Below are 20,581 nucleotides of genomic sequence, written 5' to 3' on the forward strand. Positions count from 1 at the left end.
GACCCTCAGGAGGGCTATGGAATGTTCCTGAGGCCTGTATGCCTCTTTCTCCAAGGGCTGCTCTTCTCGTCTCTGTTGTGGCTCCTCATGCTCACTTGTGGTCCTTACTTCCTTGAATGGGGTCCAGTTCAGGGCCTCAGCCAGACAGCGTTCAGCTTCTCAAACTTGAGGTCTTTGAGCCCTCGCCTCCCGTGTGTTGGCTCCATGCCAACAGCCCTTTGCCTGGCCTCTGGCTTTATAGAGCATTCACTTCACGGGACTCCCCAGGCGGGAGGGAATGGAGTGCAGGAGGCTCCCCTTTCTCCTGCCTTTGATCTCCCTGCGGTAGTGTTCACCGTCCCAGGGTTCCTGCCTCAGTCCCTGGCCCTGGCTCACCCAGTTCCCTGAGCACTCAGGCCACCAGGCCAGTGATGCTCTGCTGGGAGGCAGCTGTTTGTTTGTTCACTGGCAGAGAAGGTTGTTTCCCATTGTCTGCTGTTTGACCAGTGTGACCTCAGAGTTCTTCTTGCTTCATAAACCTCTGGGAGGGGCCACCTCCAAACAGAACAATGGGCCTCTTCAGGAGCAACCGGGAAGCCCCAGGCAGCCCCATGGCTGGAGGTGGCTGGCTGTGTATTTAGCAGGGCTTTCTGTTCCTCGTGGTCTAGATGCATCACTGTAAGCGATACCGCTCCCCTGAACCAGACCCGTACCTGAGCTACCGATGGAAGAGGAGGAGGTCCTACAGTCGGGAACATGAAGGGAGACTGCGATACCCATCCCGAAGGGAGCCTCCCCCACGGAGATCTCGGTCCAGAAGGTGAGAGGAAACTAGATAGGAGGGAAAGGCTCCTTCTGTCAGCTGGGCTCAGCTGTGGCAACTCCAGACTCCTTGAGATGACTCCATCCCCGCCCAGCTGTCCTTGGATCCCTGCCCTGTCCTGTTTGGGCTCCTCCACTAACCTCACCTGCATGCCTTGGCCTCAGCAGTAGCTGCCTTCCTTCTCGCCCAGTCTTTCTCTGTTTTGGAGTGCCTTTTCTCCCTACACATTCCCCCATTTTCTAGGCTGGCAACTTTCCTGCTTAACCTCCTAAGCCTTCCTCGGTGAGGATTAGGAACATAACCTCACCCCTGGAAAGGTTGTTCCCTGGGCCTATCTCAGCCCCCAGGCCAAACTTAAGAGTTGCAGCAGGCCACAGGGAACTCTGGAGGGTGTAGAACCCTTGGAGGCCCTCTACCATACTCCCCTTCCCCTGTACCCCTCCTCCTATGGCTGGAGGATGCTGCTGTTGGACAGGGCTCTGGAGGGCAGGCTTAGTACCTTTGCACCCTCCCCTCTCAGCCATTTCTCACCAGTCTGGATGCTTTTAGCACAGGCTGTCCCCCTTCAGCCCTTTACAGTGGCCCTACCACAGGTCTCTTGCCTGCTAACAGCAAGGACCCAGCTGACCAGCATCCCCATCCCCCTTTTGGCAGCCATGACCGCCTGCCCTACCAGAGGAGGTACCGGGAGCGCCGTGACAGCGATACATACCGGTGTGAAGAGCGGAGCCCATCCTTTGGAGAGGACTACTATGGATCTTCACGTTCTCGTCATCGTCGGCGATCGCGGGAGAGGGGGCCATACCGGACCCGCAAGCACGCCCACCACTGCCACAAACGCCGCACCAGGTCTTGTAGCAGCGCCTCCTCGGTGAGTGGTAGCCAGAGTGTACTGGCTGGGGCTTAAAGGCCTCATCTCTTCCTAGCCTTCTCTCAGGCTGGCTGGTCCGGGTGAGTACTGCCAGCCCTGTGCACGTGCACTGGTGTGCGTGCATGTGTGTGTGTATGTGTTGTCTGGTCCAGGTGCAGGGCTGATCACAGGGTCCTGACCCCTGTGTCTTTTGGCCCCTTCCAGTGGCAACTATAGGAACTCTGGCTCCGATGCTGGCTGGCCTCTGGCCTGTCTATGTCTACACAGTGCTCTAGACACAGACCACGTGGTGCAAGTGGCTGGGGACACTTCTTAGGACACTTCTTAAGGATCCTAGTAGAGTGGCTGGTATGGTGGTCTGCAGCTATATGGCTTGGTCCTTCCCACCCAGAGACTGCCTCCTCGTGTAACTGAGTGCTCTGATGTGGACTGCATCCACCTCTGCGTCTCATCTGCATACCCCTTCCCAAAGGCCCCCAGTCTGGAGTGCCTCACAGGACGGGAGGATTTGCCTGTCAGCCAGCTCAGACTGGGAACTTCCCTTCTAATCTCCAGCCAGGCCCTCTCCAGCCGAGCCTCTTTACGAGGGGCAGTCGCGGTGAGGAGGGGCAGGTGCCTGTGTGATGGAGCATGTGAAGAAATGGTGGAAAGGCTGCTGCCCCAGGCCTTGTCCAGTTGCAGGCCACATGCCCAGAGCGGGGCCTGGCCAGTATTCCTAGCACGGAGGGTTGTAAGGTCTCTGGAGCCCTCACTGCGCTCAGTTCCCTGGGGAAGGAAAGCCAGTTGTGTATTTCCGAGGTTACGTGCGGTCTTCTCTTCTCCCCCATCCCTCTTCCCTGCCTCCCCCCTGCCGGCCTTGAGGCCCCTGAGGAGCGGTGGAGAGGCCAGGCGTCTTCTCTGCCCAGCTCTTTCTGTGACTTCTTTGAGTGGCCACAGGTTGAGGGTTGACTGTGCAGGCGATTGCAGCATGGCCCTTTGGCCTCTTTGCACACTGCCACATGCTGCCACAGGATGGCAGTGCAGGTCTGGCTCTGCTTCTCTGTTTGGTGCCCTCTTATCGATCGTCGTGAGGCTTGGGATGGGCCTAGATTGTGAGCAGCACAGGTGCCAAGGCCAGGGCAGGAGCTGGCATGGGGCCTGTGTGGGCCATTGTGGTAGGAAGCCTTGCAGTTGACTGGCCCAGAGGATCCAAGGCTGCTTTCCTGCTTGAGGCTGGTGGCAGGAGGGCTGCTGACGGAAGGCTGTTTCTGGTAGTGATGGTGAAGTCTGGCCAAGGATGCCGTCTGGAGGCAGGTAGCAGCTTGGCTCTGAGTGGCAGCTGTCAGGCATGTGCAAGTCTGCGTGGGCGAACAGAGGCAGGCAAGGACAGGCTGGGCATTCTGCAGCTGAAGCCGGAGCAGCCGCTGACCAGTCTGGATGGTTGGACCCAGGCGGGGCCAGCTGCCTTCTTGCGCCACCGTTCTCACTGCATCTTCCGCTCTGGCCAAAGCCACATGGGAGGGCCTGGGAGGGAGAGACTCGGAGGAGGAGGAGGAGGGAGTCGGGGCGATGGCTCTCCTCACAGCGTGGCCCTCAGCAGCAGAGGCAGGTCGTCTTCCTGAGCGTTTGTGGCGCTCCTCTTAGAGATAATGTCCGAGTTTTCTTTACATACCTGTAGCTGTTTTTACTTTTCTGTTTTTGAAGTCAGTTTGTGTCTTGACGTGTCCCTTGCAATATCCCTATCGTTATATATGCTGTGTGCCTTATGAAATGCTGGGATCTGGAAAATCCAACCAACCAACCCACCGGCTCCTCACCGTCTCCACCTCTGCCTTTGACTGACACCTCAATCTGTCAATCGGAACCGCCTACCATGCGATTGGTCGGATGGCGTTTCGGGGGGCGGTGCATGCAGAGAAGCCAACAGAGCAGTAAGCGCAGCAGCCGGAGTGTGGAAGATGACAAGGAGGGTCACCTGGTGTGCCGGATCGGCGATTGGCTCCAAGAGCGATGTACAGCCACCTTTCGTAAAACTTTACCTCTCTACTTTCTACCCCCCTTGTTAGACGAGACCTCTCCTGCCTGGAGGGGCCTCTAGTGCGCGTGGTGCCTTAGCGGGGCCACCAGTAATTGCCTGAATGACACAGACACTAGCAACTTCCATTTTAAAGGGTGTAGCAGTGAGAGAGAAACCTTTTTTGTTTTTGAGAATTTGAATGCTGTGAACTTGCAGGAGCTGCCAACTCCCTGTCCTCTAGATTCTCATGCCCAATTTCTTTTCTCTCCTAGATGAGATTGTGGGGAACCTGGGTGAAGGCACCTTTGGCAAGGTGGTGGAGTGCTTGGACCATGCCAGGTGAGCGAGCTGGGGCAGTACAGCTGGCTCTGGATGTGATCTTCCTGGGAAGAGCTGGCCTGAGTTCTTGAGGGTGGCAGCTATCAGAGCTTAACTTTTTTCTTTTTGAAGGGTGGCATCAAAGTAGGGTTCTGACCTGTCCATGTTGGGGTTTTGCTGATCCCCTGTAATAAGGGAGAAATTCTTGGGTCCTGCAGGTATGTGGCAACACTGCCCAAGAATTGTTGCTCAGTGAAAGGTTCTGTTCTAATCTCTCTACTTCTCCAGGACTGTAGTGGTGGATATCAGAACAAGGCCAAGGCCCCAGCTCCCCTATGGCTTGGAGCTGCCTCTATAGCTCCCCTATGGCTTGGAGCTGTGATAACTTTTAGGTTCTTGGCCTGGCAAGGGGCTAGGAGTACCACCAAGCCCAGCCCTAAGGGCATAAGTCCCATCCCCTGAGGGTCTGCCTTTGAGGCTGTGCAGATCTTAGTCGAGAGAAACATGACCCTGGGCTTTCTCACCAAGCAGGCCGCTGCCTTCTTCAGTGTGGCTAGGGTAGTGTGCGGTCTCTGCTGAGTGTGCCCAGGAGAGTGGGGTATACCTATGTGTGTCATGCTGCACGTCACTCTCTCCCAAGCCCAACAGTGCAGTAGTTTTGTTCCTTCACCATTCCACAAGACTAGAACATTTGCTTCCTCTCATATAGGTCTGGGTTGGGGAGGCCACCTCCAGGGAGTCAGTTGCCTCCCTGCTGTAGGCGCTCTAGTTGGTTTGGCACTTCAGCTACAAAGTGCTCGTGTCCTCATTGGAGCCGCGTGCCACCCGTATGTGGCCCTCGCTGTTGCAAAGATGAATAAACATACTCAGGGTTTGCCTGCATCATACTCCAGTTAACGGCAGAGTTGGCCACCACTGCACTGTAGTGCTCCTACATTAAATGGGGTACTCAGGTCATTCAGACCCAGGCATCCAGCCTTCCCTGTGCCCACAAGGTAGACTGAGAGGAAGTTTCCATTTGCTCCAAGTTTCCATGCAAATGCCTGTATGACTCAGTGCGGCCCAAGAGGTTAGGGTTGGGACCAGTGGGTGGAGGGACATGCACAACTATACCATGGCCAGGTGGAGACATGGCAGACTCAAGTAGGCGGTCTGGGCTGCTCCTCTCTGAGGAGCTGGAGGGAAAATGAGCCTCTGGAGTTACTAGGGAGCAGGTGGAGGGTCCGGGGAACCTTTACTTTCACTCAAAGGACTCAAAGGGAGCCAGGGCCAGTGGGGGTTGTCATGCGGAGGCAGAATTCAGCTCAGTGAAAGGCAGGGTCTTATTGTAAGAGCCATGCAACTCTGGCAGGGCTGCCTTGGAAGTGATGAGCTCCCTGTGCTGAGGACTGGGATGCCACGGAGGGACCCTGTTTCAGGAGGAGGCCGGAGTGCATGACCTTTCCCCTGAGAATCTGGGAAAATAGGATAGGGAAAGAAAAGCAGGGGATTCTCTAGAAGATCCCTTTACCCTGGGCCTGTGAGCCTTAGGCACCACCGTCAGCCTCCCTGAGGCCTCAGACATGCCCTTCCAGGCTAGGGCTGTCTCACTCAAGTTCCCCACTGGACATCTGAATTCTAGCGGTCCTTTCCTGACAGGGCCTGGCAGCCAGACCTCGGCAGGTTTCCTTCTCTGCTGGCTCCCTGCAGATGGCCTCCTGGGGTGGGGTTGGGGGTGGGAAGCACAGAGCAGGGACTGTTAAAATCTTCTCTGGACACTTAAGAAGGGTTCCTGGCATTTTGTGGTCACTGATAAACGCTGTGGCAGGTAGGTGCGGCGGTAAAAGGAGTGGCCCTGGACCCCACAGTGAGAGGTACCCTTGCTGGTACCCCTACCTCTTGCCAGATCTTTACTCGATCCTGGCACCCCCATCCCTGTTGGCTCAGACTTGCAGATAAGCTCAGGAAGGTCAAGAGGTGCTGCAGGAGGGCTCTGGGTGGGATAGCCTGGCCAGGGTTGGGGCTGCCTGGCCTATAGGTTAGGTCACTATGTGAGCTCTTGGGCTGGCGCTGGGTAAGCAGGATTGGCCTCTACTCTCCCACACTCCTTTGGGAGCTGGCAGTGGCCGAGAACATAAAAGCCTAAGGCTGGCATGGATGCCAAGAGCATTAACTCACAGATGTCAGGGAGCTTGCTGTTGGGTGGGCAAAGGTCTGGTGTTGCATGGGGCAGGCTGGGCATCCAGTATCTGCTTTCTTCAGTGCAGGCTGCTCCTGGAGCAGTGTTTGTTGGGAGTTGCTGGATTGGGGTGGTGGGTGGGGGAAGGACTGGGCAGCTGCTGATGAGAACCTCTGTTTCCTTCCCGGGTACCAGAGGGAAGTCTCAGGTTGCCCTGAAGATCATCCGCAATGTGGGCAAGTACCGGGAGGCTGCCCGGCTAGAAATCAACGTGCTCAAAAAAATCAAGGAGAAGGACAAAGAAAACAAGTTGTGAGTGTCTGCAAGGAGTGGGAGGGAAGCCTTCAGTGGGGCTGCTGGACCCCCAGGGGCTTAGTAGTGTCCCTTCACCCGTCTGCACTGTGCCTTCTCCCCACACTCAGAGCCAGGGGAGTGTGGCAAAGGTCTTGCTGGAAGCCTTTAGACTGCAGTCCAGGCTCCACCTCAGCTGGCTCTGTGGCCCGAGGCAGGCCTCCCAGGCCTGCATTTGTGAATTGGGGAGCTCACTGGGTTATGTTTGGCGTAAGACAAGATAAAAACATGAAGCCGTTTGGGGCTTTCACATAGTAGGAGATACCCAAAGGAGGGCCTTTCTGTGGCAAACACACTGAGCACTCTCCTTCACACATTGTGCTGAGCCTGGGCAGATGGGTGAATCCAGCACACCCTCACGAAGCTCAGCAGAGTGGGCAGGTCGAGAAAAGCAGCACCAGTCCTGCAGAGTGCACTAGCACTTTCCATGTCTCCCTCAGCAACTCTGAGGCAGGGCTTCTCCCACATCATAAGTAGGGAAGCTTGGAGGGCTTGTACCAGAACTCTGGACATCTCTCCTACCCACTGCAGGAAGCTTAATCCTTGCCCAGAGCTCATCTGGGGATTGGATGATGGCTGGTGGGGAGAAGTGCTCTTGCTGTGGTTCTCTTGCATTGTGTGTATCTGCGTTCTGGTGTGTGACCCGGTGGCCTAGGAGAGAGTTGGGAACTGTCTTCATCTGAGAGAGGGGGTGAGGCAGGCCCCCAGCACACAGCCTGAGCCCTGCCTATCCTCCTCCTCCAGCCTGTGCGTCTTGATGTCTGACTGGTTCAACTTCCATGGTCACATGTGCATCGCCTTTGAGCTCCTGGGCAAGAACACCTTTGAGTTCCTGAAGGAGAATAACTTCCAGCCTTACCCCCTACCACATGTCCGGCACATGGCCTACCAGCTCTGCCACGCCCTTAGATGTAAGTGTCCACCCTCAAAAGAAGCATGGGCAGCCACATGCCTACAGCCAAGTCATCTGGTTACTTGTCCCCATTCATTCCAGCACGTTACTAACCATTCTCCTGGGCCTGAGGGACACCAGATCCCCTTTGGCGGAAAGGCCTGTCTTCAGGTGGGAATCTCAGTGTGAGGATGGAAAGGTTAGGGCTCCCTCCAGGGACCGCCGGACCAGCCTCTCTACCCCCAGGCACTCAGGAAGAAAACAGAAAAGAACTGCTCCAGAATTGGCCTAACCACCAACCCCACCTCCCTGCTTCATGCATGGGGTAAAAAGGTAGAAGCCTGACCTGACAGGGCCACAGGTCCTGCCCACATGGAGACCCTCTGTGCAACCCTGACTTGTCATCTCCCTGCCAGCCTTGAAAAGCATTTGGTGGTGCCAGGGCTCAGCACTGTAGGATTTGCGGTGGTTGTAGCAGTACAGAAAGGCTCCTTGGTGAAGTTGGTAGACCTTGAGCTAGAATATAGAATAGCTCAAGGTAACCCTGCATCGCTCCCCTACCCTGAGCACTGCTACTTAGTGATAGGCTGCAGGCCACTGGGGTGGGAAGCCCCACATGGATGAGAAGACGGGTGTCTTCCTCCTCCCACAGAATTTGCAAGATGGGACAGGGACAAGGTTTCCAAGCAAGGGGAACAGCTTGGTGAGGCCTGGAGCCTGTTACGGGCTGAGAATTGGCTCCAGTGGAATAGGCTATCATTGGGGAGTCGTGGGCCACACAGTTGTGAGGGTCTTGAGTGCCAGATGGGAGCCTTGAGCTGAAAAGTGACTACAAGCAGGAAGCCACTGTCAGAAGGGGCTGGACGGGAAAGGCTTCCCTGCTCATGACTAGCGATGAGAGGCGGGGCTGGCTTCCTGGGTATGCAACCTATGCACTCAGTCACACAGGACCCTGTGCTTGATTCTTAGTAACTTGAACAGGGGACCTGCATTTTCATTTTGCAAAGGGCCCTGCAAATTATGTAGCTGGTGCGGGGAAGAGGGAACCAACTCAAGGCTGTTGCTGTAGCTTTGGTGAGAGACAGGTGAGGAGGCCTGGTCTCTGCAGAGGAGAGGTGGAGGGAGGTTTTTCAAATGGCAAATTTCTTTCCCACCCCCCTGCTAAAGTATCAGAACCCTCCAAGGCCTCAAGTACAGACTCATGAGAGAGAGGCCAGCACAGAGGCAGGCTGCAGTCCAGCTCCCTGCTGAGGTGGGGGTGTGAGGAGCTCTGGCAGTTGCTGGCATTGGAGGAGGGGTCTGGCCTAGCGCTGGCAGGAGAGCCAGCTTCTCATTTGCCTACTTCCCCTTCTTTCCCTGCTCCCTTAGTTCTGCATGAGAATCAGCTGACCCATACAGACTTGAAGCCAGAGAACATCCTGTTTGTGAATTCTGAGTTTGAAACCCTCTACAATGAACACAAGGTATTGGTGGGGGTAAGGGTGAGGCCCTGCTCCAGGGGTGGGTTACCCACTGGTGTGGACTCCTGACCTGGCAGGCCTGCCTTGCTTTTCAGAGCTGTGAGGAGAAGTCAGTGAAGAACACCAGCATCCGAGTGGCTGACTTTGGCAGTGCCACCTTTGACCATGAGCATCACACAACCATTGTGGCCACCCGTCACTATCGCCCACCTGAGGTGATCCTTGGTGAGTGACTGTATGGCCTGTGACCTCGTCACACTGGACTGTTGGGAGGGTATAAACAGAGGCAGTGGCATGCCTGGCAGTCTCTGCCACCCAGGGCAGGCAGAGTTTCTCAGACCAAGAGGCCAGTGTCATGAGACACAGGTGACTGACCTGGTTTTATCTGTCAGCCTTACTGAGAGGGCCTTGTAATGGGATTTGGGCAAGAGTCCTGCCAGCCAGTGTGGTGGCTGCCCTGTGACCTCCAGGCTGGAAGCATAGGGCCAGATCTCACAGCCTCTCCCCATCTTGGCTTTCAGAGCTGGGCTGGGCACAGCCCTGTGACGTCTGGAGCATTGGCTGCATTCTCTTTGAGTACTACCGGGGCTTCACACTCTTCCAGGTACAGCCACCCCACATCGCTCCCCTACCCTGAGCACTGCTACTGTGATAGGCTGCAGGCCACTGGGGTGGGAAGCCCCACCTGGATGAGAAGACAGGTGTCTTCCTCCTCCCATTAGTCATCATGTGAGATTCAGAGTCTTAAGGATGTAGATGCTAAAGGGAGTGCACAAGTCAGGGGAGCTAGAACACTCAGAGGAGTCTTATGCTAGGCCGTCGAGGATGGAGGATGGGCAGGAGGTGACCTGACCTTCTAGATAAAAGGCACAGATGAATAAAGGCATCAGGATGGGCTGGGACAGGGCATGTTCTGGGCAGGGAGCGAAGAGCTAACCAGAGGGAAATGCAGCCACAGCCCAGTCTACCTCCACCCACAAGGGCTGAGGAGCCTGAGCCTGAGCACAGGCTGGCAGGAGAAGCTGGGGCTGCCGCTTCATTGGTAGGTTTGCATCTGCGGGGGCAGTGAGGGCACTTGCCCATCTTTCTTGTTCCTTATTCTCCTTGAAGGGGCCAGAGCTAGGACTGACCCCCTTGCACTGTCCCTAATCTTCCACAGACCCACGAAAACCGAGAGCATCTGGTGATGATGGAGAAGATCCTAGGGCCCATCCCATCACACATGATCCACCGTACCAGGTAAGGACCCCAGTAGCCCCCTCAGGGTTGGTATAGGGGCCTTTCTCTTCTTGGCTGTGGGTCAGCAGGGTACTGGATGTGGTGAGTCTTTGTTGGACAGTCCATGGGTCCCAAAAACCTTCCCTGTGTGCCCCTGCAAACCTGTTGCCCTGGTTCTGCTGCTGTCTTGGGAGCTGCTCTTCCCCACCTCCCACCAGAGGCTTGTCCCCTTTCTATTCCCACACTTGACTCCACCCCCTTAATTTTCAGGAAGCAGAAATATTTCTACAAAGGGGGCCTAGTTTGGGATGAGAACAGCTCTGATGGCCGGTATGTGAAGGAGAACTGCAAACCTCTGAAGGTCAGTTTCTGGCTACCCCCAGCTCAACTCATGCCAAGGAGAGACCCCAGGCACTGGGCAGACATACAGCAGAGACAGGCCAGGCCACTAAAGGCTGCCTCCTCGATCCAGCTCTATGGGAGGCGGCACCCAAGACTGCTGGATGTTGGCAGTGGGGCTTCTTGCATACTGTCCCAGAGGGGCCCTTGGCCCTACCCCTTCCCCATAGGGTGGCTATGAATGTAATTGGGGAACACCGGAAGAGCCAGATGTCAGAAACCCTGCTGCTTCCTGTCCCTCTCTCTCCGCGAAATTTTGGGAAGGACTAGGCAGGACTGAGGTGAGGGGGAGGGAAGACCTAGACATGGCCAGGAAGCCAACTGCATTTGGTCTGTGTCAACTGCATTTGGTGCTCGGGCAAGTGAATTTCGCAGAGGTGATCTCTACCCACTTGTCAGGACTTTGCATGTGGGGGCAGAGGCATCAATCCAGCAAGACATCTAGTAGCCTGGCAAGTTCCGAGCAAACGTTAAACACAGGCATGAAAGGAAAGGAGCTGCTCATTGTCCAGGAGGGCGGAAGTAGAGTCCTCCAAGGAGGCAACACTGCCTCCTCGATCCAGTCCAGCAAGGCGTCCCAGAGGCAAGGGGACCTGCTGTGGCTTCCCACGATCCTGCCGTCACACTGAGGCACCTTGTGTCCCTGAGCAGAGTTATATGCTCCAAGACTCCCTGGAGCACGTGCAGCTGTTTGACCTGATGAGGAGGATGTTAGAATTTGACCCTGCCCAGCGCATCACACTGGCCGAGGCCCTGCTGCACCCCTTCTTTGCTGGCCTGACCCCTGAGGAGCGGTCCTTCCACACCAGCCGCAACCCAAGCAGATGACAGGCGCAGGCCACGGCATGAGGAGATGGAGGGTGGGACTGGGCCACCCAGCCCCTTGACTCCAGCCTCGACCACCAGGCCCCAGGCCAGAGCCACCCAATGAACAGTGCAATGTGAAGGAAGGCAGGAGCCTGCAGGGGAGCAGACTTGGTGCCCAGCTGCCAGAAAGCACAGATTTGACCCAAGCTATTTATATGTTGTAAAGTTATAATAAAGTGTTTCTTACTGTTTGTAACCCCTGGTACCAGTGTGTCCATCTCCAGGCTCCTTGCCTTCCCCTTACCTGACCTTATTAATAAAGTCTTTCTTAGCAGTTCAGCTTGTGGAAAGCTAAGTGTGAACTGGGCCAGGCACAGAAGAGCTAGGCAGGGGTAAGACCAGAAGTGGGGATGTCCTGAGCCCAGGCTGCTGAGCAGTCCTAGACGGCACCTCTGCCCTGCTGGCTCCTGTACCTCTCAGCCCCAGAGAATGTAACGGAATCAGCCCACTGTGACTAGCCAGGTGGGGTCTGATTTTCCGCAGCCTGTCAGTCCCATTACTGGCTGGGACTTTAGGCTGTATGTGCCCAACAATTATGGTCTGCTGAGGGCAGGAGACAAGTGGGGCGGGTTCCTAGGCTGGAACAGGCAGCACCTCATGACAGCCTACAGAGCAATTCACACACCACAGGACTCAGTCATTCAGCTTTATTTCAGTGCTGGTTTTTGGTTCCCTAAGAGCTGCACGAGTGCTAGGTTTCACCACGTGACTGGGGGCCCCTTGGGAACTAGGTACTATGGGCAGGATGCCCCTGAAAAGAACTGAAGATGGAGGAATCATACTTAATACCTCTGGGGAAGGCCCAGGCTAAGGATGAGGGCAAGGACCAGTCCCAGTGCCCCCTGGGGAGAGAAGAGGGAGAAGCTTGGGCACAAACTCCCAGTGGCCCCGCAAGGCTGTCATCCCTGGATCTTGCTGGAGTGGGCAGTCTCCTGGGCCAGGGTTCTTGTAGCTTGTTTCTCACTGTACCTAATCAGGGGGCCTAACTGCATTAACAGGCAGCCAGAACCTGCCTACCAAAATGCCTGTAACCTAGACTGCTCTTCGGATTGTGGCCAAGAGAGGGCTCCGGCTTGGGAGCTGCTTGGCCCTGAGAGTGAGCAGAGGCTCAGAGAATACATAGCACAAGGATTACAGTCCCTGGCCTCTTCCCATTGCTGGAGACAATTTAAGACTGAAGGGAAGATGAGAGGAGGGGCCAGCCCTCTACCCTGGCTCATCTGCTTCTGGCTATGCTCCTACAAGGAAAGTGGTAACAGCCTGAAACCCATGGTACCAGGGCCTACCCTGTGTCCACAATCCTCAGTAAGCCCTTCTGCCCACCCATCCACCCGCTCAGCCAGTCGGGGCAGACACAGCAGAAGCAGGCCGAAGCCCTGAAGCAGGCTTAAACACAGGTTCTTGGCAGGAATCCCTGCCAGGGTTCCAGGCATAGATCCTGTTCTACCAGCCTCCAGGGCCTAGGGCTTGGCACCTTAGGATTTGAGCATCAGTGTGTTCCTATGGTTGGAACCCACACCAGCTAGCTCATCCAGAACTAGCCTCATTTTGCCATCTTTGAGACAGGGTGCTGGCCCCAAGCCTGTTCATCTAGACTGGACAACTGTAAAGGGTTCAAGGCCCAGATGTTTTAAGAGCTGGGGTGGAGCTCAAGCAGGGGAGCCCATGTGCCCTGCTCTGGGATGACAGCTGCAAAGGACCATTTCAGGGGAAGGGCAGAGGGGACGAAAGAGTAGGTGGGGCATGTATGTGCGGGCAAAGGGCTGGAGGAGTGGTGGCCTAGGACAGAAGCACCAGGAAGCCTCTTCTGGCTCAGCACCAGGCTCCCCCAGGGATATCCCCATCTGAGGGGTCTGGCCCCAGACTAGGCAAAGGCTCAGCCTGCTCAGTTTTGGGGGTGGGGGCGGGCACTGCTGGCAAGATGGGCACTGTGGTTCTACAGTAATATAACCTTATACTACCTGTGCTGAAGACGACAGAACATAAAATCCCAATACAGTAACACCATCCTAATGCCGCCCCCTTCCCTACCTCTGAGTGATGGAGGGAAAAGGAGGGAGAGATCCTTGGAAAAATCAGCATAAAACTTGGATCAGCTCAGGAGTAAGGGTCAAAACCCCCCAAATCAACTTGTGAGGCTAGGGGAAGGCCTGGTCTGTCACAGCCCTGGAAATGAATGGAGAGTGCAGGTCTGCCCTCTGGTGGACAGCTGCCACGCAGCTGGTTCTACAGAGGAAGGGCTGTCTGCATGGGGAAAGCAAGGGAGACACAAAGCCACAAGCTCTGAAATAGAGCAGGTCCAGGCCCCCAAACAGGACCTGGCCCACTCCTCAATGCATGTGCCCAGGCCCAGTGGCTGTAAACCTGAAACACAGTCTTAGAGAGCTGCCTACGGCTGTAAACAAAGGCCCACCTGGCTGTGCAGGGGGCTGAGGGTAGAGATGCCTGGAGCTGCTGCACGCTCAGCCTGCCGCCCAGCCCGGAACCCAGTGGGAAAGACTTCCTGGCTAAGAGCAAGTGACAGGTCAGTTTTAAGTAAGTTCTGTTCTCTCACAGAAGAAACAAACCCAAAAGGGAAAAAACTTTAACAAGGTCCATGAAGCTTCATATCCTTAAGGCGTTCGTTATCAGAGCAGCAGGGGACAGCAGGGTCCTGCCTGCGCAGGAACCCTCTAGGCAGAGTGCAGTGGGATAACAAACTTGCAGCCAAAGGGCGAGTGGTAGTTGATGCCCACCTCCTGGAAGACCTGCTGGGGAATGCCAATGTCGCACAAATAGATACGGCCTGCGTGTTCCCCCAGTGGCAAAGGCAGGCCCAGTGCCAGTGACCATTTGGCATCAATGCCCTGTTCGACTTCATGCACGGGAGGGTCTATGCTGAGTACTGGTGCCCGGTTCTGGTTGGCCCAGGCCACAGCAGCCTTGTACCAGGGTTGATCCCGCAGGAAGACGTTCTCAGGGCAATCCAGGCAGTTGATGACCAGGTCCACAGGGCTAGTGGGCAGATCTGCAGGTGGAAAGAGTGCCATCTGAAAATCCCTATAAGCAGAGAGCAGCCCAGGCTGGGACTAGGGCCCAGGTCGTCCCAAGGGTATCTCTGTTTTCCAGACACCACTCTGATGCCTCTCCAAAGGCTGGCCTTCTTAAAGCTGGGCCAGGGCACAGGCCCTAGGAGTTGCAAGCTGGCTGGGCTGAGTGCTAGGGACCAAGTTGCATGTCAGCCCAGCAGACCACTGCCCTCCTGGAGTTCTCAGGATGAACCACTGTCCTGCTCAGTGTGCAGAGCTTCTCAAGGCACAAAGCCCTCACCTCCCTTGCCTTCTCAGGCACGCCTCTGTATATTCAACTAATGCCCTGGGCACCTTATGACCTCTGGGAAGGCAGAGTCCACTGTCAAGGTGGCTGTCACAGGGAAGCCCCACTCAGGCCCAGCAAAAACAGGAATTGATTGCTATCTGCTGACTGACCCAAGAAGGGTGAGCAGGTGAGAGCATGCTTATTCTATTCCGGTTGGCCTACTCATTCTACTCTAGCAAGCCTGTCCTCTCTCGTACTCATTATCTCATAGGAGTGGGTTCCCCACTCAGCCCAACCTTAATTAAGAATTAAGAGAGAACCTCTCCCAGGCTCCTCTGCTCTAACCAGGCCTCTGGAACAGTATTAGAAAGGGATGTCTCACCAAGTATATAGATCCTGTACTGGCCTAAGAGGTTAAACTGAGAATAGCAGAAATCAGACCAAACTTAATCGTTGTTCAGACTTGTGTCTGGGAGCAGCTGGGATAGGAAAACCTTTGGGCAGCAAGAGGAAGAACTGCCTAGAAGGGGGCATCATGTTAAAAATTACAAGAAGGGGAACCCACACCAGGCCCCCTTCCCAGCTCTCAGCCTAGAGTAATATCATTTCTTAGCTAGAGACCCACAACTTCCCTGCTTAGAATGTGCCGTTGGGGGCAGTCCCTGTGGGTGATGAGGCTCTCAAGAGTGAGAGTGGCATCCTATCTTCTGTGTGCCCACATGAGCCTGGCCTGAGACTTAGGAGACAAAGGTTCTGGTCCAGGCTTTGCCCTTGACTCACCATCTGACCTCTGGTGAAGTCCTTTCTCTGGGCCATATTTGCTCTCTCCAGTTCTTCCCCCTGCCATTCTCATTTAAACCCATTCCAATCAGACTCTATCCCTACCACTCCACTTGAGACTACACTCGTCAAGCTCACCAGGAGCCTCCACAGAGATGCTAAATCCAGTGGTCGATTCTGTCTTCCTTTGACCTTAACCTAGAGCGTGGCTTGCTGACACAGCTGATGACATGCTCCTTTCTTCACTTGGCTTTCAGCTACCATACTCTCCTGGTTTTCTTTCGCCCTCACTGACCATTCCAGTCCCATCTCCTTGGTTAGGCTCTTTACTCCCTGACTTCTAAATAAAGAGCTCAGTTTTCCAACTTCTGTATCTACTCTCTTCCTATGTGACAGCATATCCAGGCTCCTCATGGCTTAAATATTCCCTATGGCTTGTAACTCTAGGCTGAATCCTTTCACTTCAGATTCATATAACTCCTTCCCTATCAACATTTCCACCTGCATATCCAATAGGTGTCTCAAGCTGAGCTTCTGCTGTTCCTCCCCAAATCTTCTCCATCAAGCTTTCCCATGTCAGTGATTGCACCTCAGTTACTGAGGCAAAAAACCTTGGAGCCATTCCCAAGTCTCTTTCTCCCACCCCCATACATCCAATCTGTGGATTCTATCTCCAAAACTGATTTAGAAACTACCTTCACCACCTTTGGCACTACCACTCTGTCTTAGCCACCATAATCTCTCTCTCCCATAATCACAACAGCATCCTGACACCTCTGTGTACTCCTCTGTGTAGTCTACTCTCAAATAGCACCCAGAATGATCATCTGGAACCTAAATTTGATTATATCACTTCCCTACTTATTCCTTCAATGATGCCCATCTCACCAGGGTAAAAGCCCAAATCCTTGTGGTCATCCCCAAGGCCCATCATGACCTGACCCTGAAATGTCCAAGTCTCCTACTCTCTACCCAGTCCTCCAACATGCCTCCTTTCCCTGCTTTACTTTTATTCATATCTCTTACTACAACTACACGAGTATGTTACATACTGTTTGTATCTCCTAACCAGAATATAAGCTCCATGGAAGAATGGATTTTAAAATATCTGTTGCCATATCCCTAGCATCAGGAAGAGTGCCTGTTCAACAAATATTTGTGGAATGGACCAATGGGTCCCCAGCGTTTCATCTGAGTAGTGGGAGAGGGAGAAGAGTAAGGGGATGGAAAGTAGTATATTACTGTTCTAAGACTCCTTAGAGGCAGAGCACCATCCTTACACACATGGTGCCTTTCCACCTGTCGCCACTGGGTGGCATGACGAGACCATCAAACTGCTAAGGAGGGAGGAGGCCTTCAGCCCAGCCCTGCATAAGTGCTCACCTTTGAGGCTAGACACTTGTTGGCCTTGGGTCTTGCTGAAGAGCGACAGCTCGTTGGTGATAGATTCCAACATCTTGACAAAATTGGGCAGGAAAAGGATGACCTGGACATCATGGTTGGCTAGGTGCCTTCCACAGCTGATACCCTGAGCCCCCTTCACATGAGGTCCACACAGTAGAGCCACTGTAGGCCTCTGGTGAACATTTTTGGGATTCAATCTGGAAAAGAAGGTGAAGAAGCAGTATCAGCTACAGACTTGCCAATCCCTTGCACCCTATACCAGACAATTGCCTGTAGCACCTATTGGTCTCAGATCTCTTACCCACTGCTCACCAAGTCCCAGGCTCCAGAGGGGGACAAAATCCACTGCAGGCCAGGTCTATCGGGTGGCATTCCCGTTGTCCCAAACCCCAGCCCCACGTCATTGCTGGGTCCTCCCACTAAGTGGTTCACCCAGATCCTGCGCCACACAACGCTGTTGCCAGAACACTGCTTTGCTGACCCATGAACACTCAGTAGTTCCTCTGCAGCCTTCTCTGCTCTTCTTCAACAACGTGTCTGCTTCGCTCCAGCAGGGCTGGTCTCATTCTCTCCTGCACTTGTTAGGCTCTTTCCTGCTTATGCTGAAACTACGGCCCCTGCCCAGAAAGCCTTTCACATTCCAAACTCTGACCCGCCTTTTCTTAGAGATCCAGCTTAAGGCTTACCTCTGCTGGGATGACTCTGGCTCATGACTTTACCTCTCCTCAACTCCCTAATAAGCTCACAGCAAGTACCATAGCCCTCAATTCTCCTCAATCAGTTGCCAATCCAAGTTCTCTTTACTGAGCTTAGTAGCTTACTGAAGCTAATGAAAGCAATGCTGCAGGCATTAACAGTACCTATTTCATAAGATGCTGTGTGGATACTGGATGCCCAGCACTTAGCAGTGCCTAACACAAAGAAGGTACTCAATCAGTGCTGACCATGGAGGAGGCAGCAGGCTAAGGGTTACCTGGCCTCCTATGCTAGCAGCTGCCTTGGATGAAGTAGTCACTTCCAGTTTTCTGCTATTCAAAGCTCAGACTCCTTTGGACTCAGAGAAGTCACAAATAAGGAGATAAAGAGGATTAGCCCCGGAGCTGTGCCGAACTCATAGGCAGCACAGCTGGCTCACGGGGCGGCAAGGCAGGGAGGAGATGGACGGCAGGGCCATAGGTCCCTGCCTAGTGGCGGAGCAATGATTGTTACTTACCGGTTTCCCAAAGGGAGAAAGATGACAAGATGTTGTCAACAAGCTAAGAGGAGCTTCATAACTGCCCCCATTCCCAGACACATTTTGGAGAATTTAACAATCTACTCTACCTTCTAGACACCAAACCATTCGCCTTTCCATTTCTGCATTTAGAGGAAATATGATGAGAACTGCTCCCTTCAGAGGATGCTGCAGAGTTGTGGAATCTGACTCACTTTGTTCCCTAAAAGGGTTCTTCCTCTCAGGGAGAACCTGTCCCACCCTCAATCAAAAGAAGCAGAGCACAGCATTCACACACCCAGCGGCAAGGCGAAGAGTATATGGGCACTGGAAATGGACCTATGTGGATTAGAGGCCTGGCTGGACTGTGTACCAGCAGTATCATGTGGGCAAGTCCCTCAGTTCTCTGAGCCACAGTGTTCTCATCCAAAAACACAGGGCTATTATTTAGCTTTGAGGCGAAGTTATGAGGACCACATTAAATTATGCTGTGAAAGCACTGTGGAACACTGCATGGCACTTGATATACATTAAACTTCAAGATTACTAACTACAGGTTTGATTTCTCAACATCCAACTGCTACAAAGGACAGGAGATAGACCTTTGGACAGTTCAGACACTAAGAGAAAAGACTGGCACAAGAACAGCCAGCCCCAAGAAGCTGGCTAGAGAGGAGTGTGATCTGGTAAGGACATTCAGCTCCTGCCCCAAAACTACTGTTTCTGGGAAGCCACTTAATGGTCTCAAAGTGCCCCCAACAGTGGCTCTGGGAGGAGGTACAGGAGACACCCGACCCACGGGCCTGATGCTCTTTCAGAGGGTACCTCACACTACCCCTTCCTATAGGCGTTTCCCTGCTCTTCCCTGGCACAGGAGAGCCCAAAGATCTAACAGCTAGGAAGCAGGCCTAAATCAAGGGACAAGGAAAAACTAACACTCCAACCCCCAACTCAAATAGGATGAGGGAGATGGAAATCTTACATCTGGGTTGGACTAAGCCTGCTTGAATCAAGATCACTTCAGAATCAGGAGATGCCTTCCATCCAAACACATTATCAGGCCCAGAGAATGAAAAGAGGCTGGAGTGAGGAGCTACAGGATTTATCTGCAATATCAGTTTTCTGGCAAGGACTCCCAAACACCATGGCTGGAAGCACAAGCCAAGGACCAGGTTCCATTTCACAAATAGGGAAGAGGCCCTGTGGGAAGCAACATCCTATCATGTGAGGCTTTGGATCTGTGAGTGCTGCTCAGGGAAAAGAGGCTTTCCTTGCCCCACTGAACCCAGATCTGCCCTGCTCCTTGGAAGCCACCTCCCCACTCCAGACACCAGTCTCCCACAAGGTTGCCCACATCCTCCTCTTTACTGACAAAGCCAATAGGCACTTGTCAACTCTAATTTTGATTGATCTATCGGCAGTACCACTGCCAGCCATTCCTTTTGACTTCAAATACTATTTCCTTGGTTCTTACACGCTACCCTCTTGGTTTCTTACCTCTCTTGCTTTCTTCTTCATCCTCCTAACTGTGCCCTACATGCCGATGTTCCCCAGAATCCCACCCTAGGCCCTTTCTTTTCACACCTTCTCACATGATCTCATCTACTCTTACACCATCTACAAGCTGACAACTCTCAAATCTCTAGCATCAGCTCAGACCCTTTTCTGAACTTCAGACTTTTTTTTCTTTTTTTTCTGAGATGGAGTCTTGCTCTTGTTGCCCAGGCTGGAGTGCAGTGGTGTGATCTCGGCTCACTGCAACCTTCTCCTCCCAGCTTCAAGCAATTCTCCTGCCTCAGCCTCATTAGTAGCTGGGACTATAGGCACCTGCCATCACGCCTAGCTAATTTTTATATTTTTAGTAGAGATCACCATTTCACCATGTTGGCCAGGCTGGTTTTGAACTCCTGACCTCAAGTGATCTGCCCACCTTGGCTTCCCGAAGTGCAGGAATTACGGGTGTGAGCCACCATGCCTGGCCTAAATTTCAGATCCTTATAGCTAAGAGACTATTTGGATATCTTACAGGTATTCCAAACTCAACACATCCAAAACAAAACCCACAATCTCTCTCAAACCTGCTCTTCTTCCCATGTTTCCTATCACAGTGAATGTGTACCATCATCCAATCAGATGTCCAGGCTAGAAAGCTTGAAGTTCACTGATTTCTGACACTATAGTTTCCATCACCTCTAAAATCCATTCAATTACCTTGTCCTGCTGAATTTACCTTAACAACAAACCCTCATCTGCCCACTTCTCTTTCTTTTTTTAAAAGAGACAAGGTCATATAAAAAAAAAAAGAGAGAAAGAGAGACAGACAAGGTCTCACTATGTTGCCCAGGCTGGCCTCAAACTCCTAGGCTCAAGCAATCCTCCCACCCCAGCCTCTGGAGTAGCTGGGATATAGGCATGCATCACCAAACCTATTTGTACACTTTTCTGATCCCTGCTTCCCTAGTTGGGCCACCATCATTTGGGCCCTGGCTCAGTTTTCTAAGTGTTGCAGTTTTCTACCTGATCTCACTGCTTTCAGTCTTGCCTCCACTGAATCT

The 20,581-nt window shown here is 53.6% G+C and overlaps 2 protein-coding genes across 24 annotated transcripts in view; one reads left to right on the top strand and one right to left on the bottom strand.

Annotated features, from left to right (window-relative positions):
- The window catches only part of CLK3 (CDC like kinase 3), a 40,945-nt gene that overhangs the window by 3,932 nt on the left and 16,432 nt on the right, over nucleotides 1-20,581 (top strand). For 4 of the 14 annotated variants that reach the window (XM_073996348.1, XM_073996351.1, XM_073996347.1 and 1 more), the window contains exons 2-12: nucleotides 648-799; nucleotides 1,457-1,673; nucleotides 3,568-3,664; nucleotides 3,942-4,008; nucleotides 6,341-6,457; nucleotides 7,241-7,407; nucleotides 8,757-8,851; nucleotides 8,944-9,073; nucleotides 9,370-9,452; nucleotides 10,008-10,087; nucleotides 10,337-10,427. In XM_073996348.1, coding sequence (XP_073852449.1) covers nucleotides 648-799; nucleotides 1,457-1,673; nucleotides 3,568-3,664; nucleotides 3,942-4,008; nucleotides 6,341-6,457; nucleotides 7,241-7,407; nucleotides 8,757-8,851; nucleotides 8,944-9,073; nucleotides 9,370-9,452; nucleotides 10,008-10,087; nucleotides 10,337-10,427 — 1,296 coding nt within the window. Of the gene's footprint in view, nucleotides 1-647; nucleotides 800-1,456; nucleotides 1,674-3,567; nucleotides 3,665-3,941; nucleotides 4,009-6,340; nucleotides 6,458-7,240; nucleotides 7,408-8,756; nucleotides 8,852-8,943; nucleotides 9,074-9,369; nucleotides 9,453-10,007; nucleotides 10,088-10,336; nucleotides 10,428-10,864; nucleotides 11,529-20,581 lie in introns of those variants that run through there. The other 10 variants (XM_005560080.4, XM_065548181.1, XM_073996349.1 and 7 more) reach the window with 6 other exon arrangements.
- The window catches only part of EDC3 (enhancer of mRNA decapping 3), a 62,761-nt gene continuing 54,144 nt past the window's right edge, over nucleotides 11,965-20,581 (bottom strand). For all 10 annotated transcript variants that reach the window (XM_073996360.1, XM_005560075.5, XM_065548186.2 and 7 more), the window contains 2 exons: nucleotides 16,793-17,010; nucleotides 11,965-14,339 (listed from right to left, as the gene is read on the bottom strand). In XM_073996360.1, the coding sequence (XP_073852461.1) occupies nucleotides 14,005-14,339; nucleotides 16,793-17,010 (553 nt within the window). In that variant the 3' untranslated portion in view covers nucleotides 11,965-14,004. The remainder of the gene's footprint in view (nucleotides 14,340-16,792; nucleotides 17,011-20,581) is intronic.

The sequence above is a fragment of the Macaca fascicularis genome, chromosome 7 (assembly GCF_037993035.2).
Source record: "Macaca fascicularis isolate 582-1 chromosome 7, T2T-MFA8v1.1".
Lineage (NCBI taxonomy): Eukaryota > Metazoa > Chordata > Mammalia > Primates > Cercopithecidae > Macaca > Macaca fascicularis.